This window comes from Phyllostomus discolor, chromosome 14, assembly GCF_004126475.2.
Source record: "Phyllostomus discolor isolate MPI-MPIP mPhyDis1 chromosome 14, mPhyDis1.pri.v3, whole genome shotgun sequence".
NCBI classification, from domain to species: domain Eukaryota; kingdom Metazoa; phylum Chordata; class Mammalia; order Chiroptera; family Phyllostomidae; genus Phyllostomus; species Phyllostomus discolor.
The window spans coordinates 26967997-26978684 of NC_040916.2; the positions used below are offsets into that span (position 1 = coordinate 26967997).

Sequence of the window (10688 nt, forward strand, 5' to 3'; positions counted from 1 at the left end):
AAAGACAAAAACAGAGGGATGACAGTCAAGGACACAGTTGGATCTGCACTGGCTCAGGGGTCTCTGCAATAAATATTCTCGGTCAGTGAGAATGGGCTCTGGTTTAAGGTCCCTTGTGATCAGGTGAGGCGTGAACCACATTCTTTCAAAGTCAGGGTCAGTGGGGGGGCCATCCGGTTCCAGCTGCTTGTTTTCGGGATGAATTAAAACCTTCAGATTACTGAGCACCCCAACAAGTTTCTGGTCATTTGATTATATCTGAGTATATTTACTATATTGAATTGAAAGAAGTTTTAAATGTTTTTATTAAATTATTTTCACATTGTTATTGATTTTAGAAGGAGAGGGAGAGACAGAGAGAAACATGAATTTGTTTTTCTTTTTATTTATTCATCCACTGGTCCATTTCTTTGGTGCCCTGACTGGAGACTGGACCCAAGCCTGGGTTTATTGGCACAACGCTGTTACTGAGATACCCAGTGACGGTTATTATTCTGATTTAAATGACATTTAAAATCTGATTATAGACTGATATAAATAAACAAGTTTTCTGGAAAAAAAAACTTGCATGCGGAGCAAAATAAACACTAGCAAAGGCTGTGGCATCGATTTGCTTTGCAAATCGTATGTCTGGCTAATACTAGGAGACTGGGGGCTCTTTTCTGTTCATGTATGAACTCTGAGACCTGTAAAGATTTTTTTATGAGAGTTAACTTAAGCCAGACGGATGACATCGAGGGGAACAACATCCAAATGTCATGTAAAGAAAGACCGATTTCACCTTCTTTCCTGCATTTGGAAGGAGGGAGGGAACCCAAGGTTTACATCAGAGCGGGAGAAAGGAGAGGTAAGAAGGAAGACCCCGTGCTCCTTGGTTCAGTGAAGCAAACTGCTCGGAGCAAAGCACCCCTGGGGCAGAGCACGAACATGAACTTGGCTGTCAGAACAGGGCTGGGAGGTCACCCTGGGACCCAGTCCTGCGTGGCGCTGCCCGCATCATCTCAGGGGCTCCACTCAGCTCTGCCCGACACCACAGGCAGCAGCTTCCGGGAACGGAAAGTGCTGGGGCTCAGAGAAAGGGGCGGGCTTCCAGGGAGCAGAGGCCCCGCCCCAGGTCCGTGATTGGTCCGCCCCCATGGAAATAAGGACTTCACGTCCTAAATAGTTGAATAGTCCAAAATGCGTTGTCCTGATGGGTCAAAAAAGAGACACCCTGATTGGCCAGAGCTGTACAGCCTTTATTGGATGGAGAAAGCTTTAGTGGTCTTTTTTGGTTGAGGTAGCATGGCTGGAACTTCCTTGTAAGGGCGGCTCAGAGGGCGGGCAGGGTGCAGGCAGGAGGTTCAGCACAGGCTTCTCTGTTTTTGCGGGACAGGCCACTGTGCACCAATGGCTACTAAGCTCTTTTTAAAAAATTCAAGCCGAGTTAGCTACCAAGAGCCCTTTTAGTCGAAGTCTTTTTTCCCCCTCAAAGTTCACACCGCCATTCAAGTGATTCACACGGCCCACATCCTCCGGGTCCTCAAGAAAGGCCAGTCCCATGTGCAGTGTCGGCAGAGGAGGGAGAAGTGCCCTCACATGCCAGGGCGTGGACGGAAGTGGTCTCAGTTAGTGCTTGTCCTGTGTCGGGCTGCTGGGGAGCAGCTACTGGAGGTGGCCTTGACCGTAGGAAGAGTGGCCAGGGACCTGGGGCCCGACCGTCATTGAAATCAGGGATGACTAGGCGTTTAGGAGCCAAAGACACCCACACATAAACAATCCACTGATCGTTTTGAACATACGACTGAAAGTGACTCCTACATTTATATTTTACGTTTTCCTTTTGGCTGTTAACATTTATTAAAGCCAAGGCCAGGGGAACAAGGAAAGGCATAGGACCGTAGAAGCAACAGGAGGGGCCCTAGATGGGCTGCTCTGGCTCAGCGGGAAGTCACAGGAAAGGGGGCCTGGGACTCAGGGTCAGGGAGCTGGCCTGAGAGAAGCTGCCCCTGCTTATTGCCCCCTGCCTGCGTGTCTCCTGGGATCTCTGAGAGTTCAGGAGATGCCTGCCTTGGGGGACTGAGAGGAGAAGGGAAGGCTCAGGCGCTCCCCGGAGAGAGGGCACTTATATTAGCGCGTTTCCGAAGGTGTCCTCCTTGACCGGTGTGTGGGAGTGCCCAGGGGAGAGGGCCCTGAGGTCGGCCGCTCTAAAAAGCATCAGATAAATAAACAAATAAGAACAGGGGTAGATTATAATGAAGTGAGCATGTGCAATAAAATGTTCACTGTGAACAGAAAACACAGACTCCTGCTGACAGAGGAGGGGTCAATCCAGGTGAAAATCCGAATGCAGCACAGAGAAGGCTCGGAGGGAAAATGATCTCAGCAGCAGACCCCCGCCCCCCACTAAAATTCCTAAATTTCCTTTTCCTGTGGGTCCCTGGCACCCTGTCCCTGAAAACCTGGTATTGAATTATCTCTGAGTCCATCAGAGACAGCATTTCGGAGGTGCCGGGGAAGGTGGCCTGCGTCTGTTCTCTGTGCGCTCACACTCCCCTGGGCTCTGGTGCAAAAGATGTCCACAAAGGGCCACAGTGACCGTGAAATTCAGGCTCACTTCCCGCACACATTAAGAGCGGTTAATTTGTCTTCATTCTGCTGTAATGTCCATTATGATATAAAAGACATAAAGCAGGAGAATATACTGAAATAGCGATCACGCACTCCCACACCCAGGACTGATTCACGCAGGTGACCACAGAGAGAGACGCAGAGGCTGGGAGTCAGGGCTGGAGCTGGTCTGCGCTGCTCCAGGCAGGGGTGTCCAACCTTTAGGTGTCTCTGGGCCACACTGGAAGAAGCTGAGTTGTCTGGGCCACACAGTAAATACACAAACAGTAATGAAAATTGATGAGCCAAAAAAAAAGGCCCATGCATAGTTTTTGTGATATTCACTGTCACAGATAAGCAAAAATGTCCTCATATAATCACCCGAATTATGCAGCAGCTCTTTCAATAATCCTTTAAAATCAAGCAGTTCCCAAGTTTTTGATATCTAATATAGAAAATGTACATATCTAAGTCATAAAACTTAGTATAAAACTAAGTAATCTTTTAAATAAATGTACTGTGTTGTGTTGGGCTGCATTCCTAGCCTTCTCAGGCCACAGGGGCCCTGGGGCCCATGGTTGGACACCCTGCAGCATCCACATTCTTGCTAACCTAGCCTACTGGTTTCTGCCTAGGAACTGATGAGACAAAGCTCTGGGCCTATCAGAGAACAGGGTCTGAAACAGGAACTTGACTCTTTCCCTTGTTGAGGACCTTTTCTTCTTCCCCACCCTTTCTTCTTCCCCACCCTTTCTATCAGATCAGAGACTTGCCTGTAATAAAGAGCCATTTAGTAACTTTGCTCTGCGATTTTCATCTGGGAGAGTGAAGGGTATTTGAGGGGAGCTGGTGAAAGCCAGGGCCCCAGGCCTCCTTAGGAGAGAAGCTGAGAAGCTGGAGGAGCCTGCAGGGTGTCCCTCACCCACGGAAGGAGTGAGGTGCTGACAGCCAGCAGGTGAGGGCACAGGGGAGTGCGGATCAGGGCAGGTAAGGTCTGCACTGGGAAACCTGTGGGAGGGAGACAATGGGAACCAGGGAGCTGGACACCTGCCCGTCCCTGGGAACTTCCTGTGGTCAGAGAGGGGCAAGGCCCCTCACTGTCTCTCCTGCTGGTCTCTGGGGACCTGTTCTAAGAGATTCTGAAAGAGAGGTGTGTGTCTTAAGGATTTATATGTCAAGATGTTTATTTCAGGATTATTTGTAATATAGAAAAATATGAGCCAACCGCATACACAACAGTTGGAGAGTAAAAGGATCAGCAACCCATTGTGTCACTTCAGAGGAGAGATTTCAGTCCATGTGTCTGTCGGTCATCTCCTCTTGGAGAAATGCCTATTCAGGTTGTCTGCCCTTTTTTAAAAAAACAAATTGTTTGGTTTTGGGGTGCTAAGTTGCATGAGTTCTTCATAAATTTTGGGTAATAAGCCCCCCTTTTTGGACATATCATTGACAAATATCTTCTTCTATTCTGTAAGTTGTTTTTTCATTTTGTTGATGATTCCCTTGCTGTGCAAAAACTTTAGACTTTGATAGTGTCCCATGTATGTTTCTTTTGTTGCATTGCCTGGGGACACATATCCAGAAAGATATTATTAAGAGCGTTGTCATAGTGTTCATTGCTGATGTTTTTTATAGTTTCATGGTTTCAAGCCTTACATTTAAATTTTTAATGCATTTTGTTTTCATTTATTCTTGTATATGGTGTAAGAAAGTGACCCAGTTACAGTGTATTGCACCTCCAGCTTTCCCGGCACAATTTTTTTCTAAGAGAGAGGGAAAAGGAGAGAAACATTGATGAGAGGGGAAAACATTGATTGGTGGCCTTTGGCCCATTAAAAATAAACCTTTGTATTAATGCCTGATTTTATTTTCTTTAGGAGCTATTCCTATAAGTGAAAAATGGATTTGTGGGTAAAAAGATGAAACATTTTTAAGACACTTCAGATTATATGTATATACACAAAATACATCCAGGAATATTAACATTTACATGGGGCAAAGTAAATGATTATCAAAATGATTTTTTGAAAATTTTATAGGTATTATTTGCAATTAAAATGGTCAAAATAATGAATAAAAAACAATAAATATCTCCGCAAAGGAGTAGAGGTATATTCCCCACTCTGAAAACTTTTAAAATTTAAAACATTCTGATAATTTTCAAAGCACAGGATGCAAAGGCCTTGGATTCTGCTCTGGATGGAATGGGAGCCCCTGGGAGGGGGTGAGCAGCAGGGAGGTGAGGGGTCAGGAGGTCCTGGATGCTGTGCGGAGCGTGGCCTGCAGGGGGCAGCACTTGGATCCCGGTCGTAGTGGGAGGGGGCCTGTATTACTCACAGGATGATGATGGGGGGCGCACCTGGCTGTGGCAGGGAAGTGTGGGTGAGTGGAAGGATTCTGAGCATCTTCGCACAGGACGACTGAGGAGTCCCTGATGGCGCGGGCTAAGGTACGTACATTACTGTTCCATGTTTCATGGGTGATTTCCGTGTTGGATCCAAGGTTAGAAGACTCCCCAGTGGACATGGACAGAGGAGGCTCTCGGGTCAGCAGGGATCCTGGTTGTGCCCCCTGCTGGCCCTGGGGAGGCAGCGTCTCCATGTGGAATTCTCCGCCTTCTCCCAGGTCGTCGCTGCCACCCAGCCCCTGCTGGAGTCTCCCTCTGCCCAGCAGGGAACGATGGTGAGGCGCCTGGTCCTCCGCCTGCCTGCCCTCCCTGTCTGCCTCGCCGTGGTCCAGCTGCTCAGCCCCTGCTCAGGTAGGACCTGCTCTGCGTTTGTGCATCTGAACCTTTCCCTTGGGGCCCAGTCAGAACCCGGGGCTCCCTCCCTCCACCCCTGCAAGACCCATCCAGACCCACCTGTGTGAGGACAGAGTTCCTGTCTAGGTGTCCCTCACCTCGCCCTCCCTGCTGGGTCACCCCCTGGCCCTCTGGCCCCAGCTCCCTCTGACGGAGCCCCCCTTCTGATGACCAGCTCAGTTTGCTGTGGTTGGACCCCCCGAGCCCATCCTGGCCATGGTGGGTGAAGACGCTGAGCTGCCCTGTCACCTGTCCCCCGAGATGAGCGCTGAGACCATGGAGCTGATGTGGGAGCAACCCAGTCTCAGGCAGGTAGTGCACACGTACGCACACGGGCAGGAGGACACGCCGGCAGCAGAGTATCGAGGGAGAACTTCGATATTAAGAGAGGGCATCACTGCGGGGAAGGCTGCTCTGCAGATTCGAGATGTCAGAGCCTCTGACAGAGGAACCTACCTGTGTTATTTCCAAGATGGAGACTTCTTTGAAAATGCCCAGGTGCAGCTGCAGGTTGCAGGTGAGCCTCAGGTCTGTTCTGTGCTTATTTCCTGTGGGGTCAGGTGCACAGACTCCAGGCCCACCTGAGAGCACTCCCTTCTCCTCACCAGCACCTGCCCCCCCAACTCCCTCCCTGCTCCTCTGAGGCCCGAGACAGACCCAGCTCGTCCCCCAGGAAGGGCTCCCCCTGCATCCAGTAAAGAGTCCCTCATACCGCCCACCAGGTCTCAGCAGGGAAGAAGAGGTCGGGGACGGGAAGGAGGAGGAGACCCCCACCCCGCAGTGGGTGGCACACAGGTGTTTGGGTTCAGTGTGTCCCAGACAGTGGCCGTGGGCCCCCCAGGTGCCCGCTGCTGTGGGTCCAGGGGGCTGAGCTGCAGGGGCAGCACCTGTGGTGCCCACACCCTCCAACCAAAGGCCCTGGGACACACGTGCAGTTGAACACGGTGTGTCCATCCCTGGAGTAGGGAGGGGGATGCACAGGGGAGGAAACCGGGGTGTCTCGGAGAGGGGGTGTCAGGGAGGATCTCGTGTGACCTCTGGGCTGTCAGGGGACTTGAGGGGATGTGGAAGCAGGGCTCTGCTGTGGGCTGGATGCTGTCAGGAAGGTGCAGGGTGTCATGGGTCACTCCCAGCCAGCACAGGGGAGGGAGGTCACTGCTGAGGTCTGCACACTGTTCCTGCTTCCTCTGTGCTCAGACCGACTGCTGAGTGGTCTTGACCTTGTCCTGACCCGTCCCAGGGACAGAGTGACCTTGTCTGAGGTGCTGCCCCGTGAAAGTGCTCGTGTTCGGGTGTCAGGGCCGCACTTCACCTTCTCAGGACACAGCCCCGCCCTGGGCTTCTGCCTGGTGGGTCACTGGGGACCCAGCAGAGGTGGGGACTCATGACTTTGTCCCTGCAGGGCCTCCTCAGCCAGACACTGTCCCTTCCTAGAGTCACAGGGTCTCTTAAGGAAGCTCTCTCTCTGACTCCGTTTTTATAGGTCTTGAAAGGGCTTCCTTTGACCACCTGTGGGAATCAGAGGTTTACAGGGAGGTGGCCACAACCCTGCTGTTCCTGGCCCTGGGTCCACTCTCTCCCATGTTATATTTCCTTCCCCATAACCACATTATGAACATTTCTCTGGGTCAATAGATCCAAAAAAATAGGCTGACAATTCTACCATTAATTTCAGCAATGTTTTCCCATGGGGACTTATATACACACGCAGCTGGGGCAGCAGCATGACAACATGCGTATCTTTCCCCCCACGGCAGGGCAGAGGCTCACACAGGACAGGAAGAATGGATGCTGGCACTGGGGTGGGACCTGCTTCTGCTAAACAAAAACCACCTCCATGCTTGCCCAGGGTGGGGTGAGGGGCTGTTCCAGGAACCAGCATGTCTTGGACATGGGGGAGGGGGGGGTCCAGCAGTGTCTAAGGGGATTCAGGGGAAGCAATGTCAGTTCTGGCCCAGATCCCCCTGGATCCAGCACGAGGGTCCAGAGATGGTCAGGCAGGGGTCACACTGTGGGTCAGTCTCTCCTGCACAGCACACTCTGGGACCAGCTCCTGTGAATCCCTGCTGGGCTCATCCAGGGTGGGTGTGCCCCTCCCTGCTGTGGAGACCCCCACCAGTGCAGAGGGCTCCCCAGGATTCAGACTCACTGTCCCTCCCCAGTGCTGGGCTCTGACCCCCACGTTGACATGAAGGGCTACGAGGCTGGAGGGATCCGTGTGGAGTGCACGTCTGCCGGCTGGTACCCGCAGCCCCAGATCCAGTGGAGAGACGCCAGGGGACACAGCTTGTCTGCTGAGGTGGCCACAGGGGCTGCAGACCCCCAGGGCCTTTATGCAGCCTCAGCCTCTGTGATCCTGGAGGACAGCTCTGGAGAGGGGGTCTCCTGTGTCATCAGAAACCCCCTGCTGGGCCAGGAAAGGTCAGCCAGGCTTTCCATCCCAGGTGAGTGCCCTGCCCACTGCCCTGGGCTCCTGGGTGCCCCTGGGGGAAGGTGTGGTTGTCTGCTGCTGACCTGGGTCTGTGCAGGGGACAGAAGGGACAGAGCAGGGACCTGCTGCTCCTTCCCCATGAAGCTGTTTGTGTCACAGACACCTTCTGAGCACTTCCTGCGGCCACACACGGTGCCAGGGGATGGGAGCTGGGGACAAATGGTCAAGAGGAGCAAAGACATCATAAAGGGGGAAAATACGTACAATGCAAATTTTTGAAAAACGACTAATGTCCTTAAAATATAAAACAACCCAGAGGAAAAATGAGCAAAGAACAGGAATTATCAGTTCAGAGAAAAGGAAAAGGCTCATGAAAATGTGTCCAGTCTCACTCAGGGAATTGCTGTCCACCTGTGCAATTAGCAATGAAGAAACGAGGTGGTTGGTAACGTGTATTTTACGGCAGGATCCTGGGAGACGGTCACTTTCAGATGCTTTGCTGCTATAACTTGGTATATTTTCAGAATTAATTGGCACAACTTCTATTGGGGACAATAGAGCAATCTTCATCCAAACTGCTTATCTGTGGGGCCAAAGTCCCACTTCTGGGAACTTATCTGAGAAATCAGCTTGCATTTGTGTGAAATGACCCACGTAAAAGGTTATTTCCTGCACCATCAATCACTTTAACAAAGAGTCAGAGACGGTGCAAGTGCCCCCGAGGGGCCGCGTGTGCAGGGGGCGCTGCCCTGTGAGAGCAGACACAGACCTGCCCCCTGTGCTGAGGCGGGAAGGTCGCCCAGACCCGGGGGAGCAGAGGGAACCTGCAGAGTAGCCAGTATAGACTGACATGCTTGGTATGAACAAGAAAAAACATAAGAATCTATTTATATTTTTAAAATTTAACAAACACTTTCATGGCACTCACTGTGTGCCAGGCACTGGATAAGCATTAATTTAATCCTCCTAGTGAACAGGACACCAGGAAGGAATGGTTGGGTCATTAGTTCAAGGTCACAGAGCTAGTCAGGCAGAAGATCCTGAATTTGAAGGCTGGCCCTCCAGCCCCGACGTTCAGGTTCTTAATCACCAGAGTAAGATTCTAACCAGAAGCTAGTCAGTGGGGGGCGGAGGGAGTGGACTGAGATTTCAACGATTCTGTACGCCTTGTTGGTATTTGAACTGTTCCCATGTGAGAGGCGGTCCTTTCCGGACACCACTGTGTGACGGTGAGGGGTCTGGGCACTTCGGGAACACAATGGTCTCTCAGCGGCTGAGGCTCACCCCTCGCAGGCCCCTTCTTCCGGAGCGCGCAGCCCTGGGTGGTGGCCTTCGCGGTGACCCTGCTGGTTCTGCTGGTGACCCTGGCGGGGGCAGGGAGTTTCCTTTGGAGACAGCAGAGGAAGACCGAGGTTCTGCGGCAGGAGAAGATGAGGGAGCAAAGAAACAACGGTGAGACCCCGCCGCAGGAGGGCGCCACCTCCCCACCCCAGCCGGCACCCAGCGCGCGGAAGCTCCCCTGGGTCCTCCTCTGAGGACTTTGTTTTTCCTGCTTATTTTCAGAAAAGCTACAGGAGGAACTCAGTAAGTCCTGATCCCCAGTCCCGCGCATCCTGGGGACCCTGGTGACACACGTCACCGACTCCTGTTGTTCCCTGCAGGGTGGAGAAGGTTCCAGTACCTACCACGTGAGTGCCCCAGACCCGCATCTCAGCCTCTCTGCGCGAATATTTCAGCCCCTCCCCTCTCCTCTAACTGCCCAGGGGAAGGGTGAGAACTGATGGGAGAACCAGGCAGGGGTCTGTCTCAGTGGGGAAGGGGCTGCGGATCTCTCTCCACCAGGGGGCGCTCATGAGGCACATCCCCGCAACCCCAGAAAGGACAGTGGGCGGGGCAGGTGATTCAGTGTGGGAGTCCTTCCCTCCCTGATTGGTTCACAAACTCTGTAGACCACTAGGAAGAAAAACAGAAGGTAAGAAACGTGTCCCTTAAAAACAGGAGTGGCTGTGTCAGTTGTCACAGATTCGTCATCACTGCTAAAAAAATAGTACCTGAATTTTTCCCATTAAGTTGTCCAGTTGTTTCTGGAAGTAGGCAGGAAATAATACAGATTGAGGTGGATGGATTCCAGCACACAGGTGCACACACGTGTGCCCAGGGCGACCCTATGCCCAGGTGCACCCAATTACAGGAATAAAGTGGTCACCCCTCATCCGAGGGGGATGTGGTCCAAGATCACAGGTAGCACCAAGCACTGACTATATGAGGTTTTTCCTTTTCATGTAAAGGAGGCTTCTCATTGGCACACCAGCACTGCAGCATCACTGTTCTTGCACGTTTGAGTCATTATTAAGTAAAATATGGGTGACTAAAGAGCAGCGCTGTGACACTGGGGCCATCCATGTGTCACAGAGACACTCAGAGACTGGCGGGGGTGGGGAGATGCTGGGTGGACCTGCTGGACTCGGGGGAGATTCCTAAGAGGGCAGGTTGCAGCAGACAGCAGGGGACCTCATCATACTACTCAGATTGGCGTGCAATTTAAAACTTCTGAATTGTTTCTTTCTGCAATTTTCCATTTTTTTATTTTCTGGCTATAGATGATAGAAGGCAAACAAACTTTAGAAAGCAAACTTTATAAGTGGTGCCTCCTGCACAGACAGGGACAGGACAGCTGTGCGGTGACCCTGGGACACCCCCTGCAGGGCGCCTGGGGGTCCTGAGCTGCAGCTGATGGAAAGAGGAGGGGGAGCCAGGGAGGGAACAGGCAGAGGGGGAGGGGGGAAGGGTGGGGGGCACACAGGAAGATGACAGGGGGCACAAGGGAGAGGAAGGAACCAACTCAGAAAGGACAGTTCAGGTGACCGT

At 52.0% G+C, this 10688-nt stretch overlaps 1 protein-coding gene across 1 annotated transcript in view; it reads right to left on the reverse strand.

Annotated features, from left to right (window-relative positions):
- Nucleotides 1–4922: 4922 nt before the first annotated feature.
- Nucleotides 4923–10688, reverse strand: part of UAP1 (UDP-N-acetylglucosamine pyrophosphorylase 1) — a 15079-nt gene continuing 9313 nt past the window's right edge. Inside the window, exons 5-7 of the mRNA XM_036015786.1 lie at nucleotides 8176–8180; nucleotides 5047–5243; nucleotides 4923–4952 (exon numbers count right to left, since the gene is read on the reverse strand). Coding sequence (XP_035871679.1) covers nucleotides 4923–4952; nucleotides 5047–5243; nucleotides 8176–8180 — 232 coding nt within the window. The remainder of the gene's footprint in view (nucleotides 4953–5046; nucleotides 5244–8175; nucleotides 8181–10688) is intronic.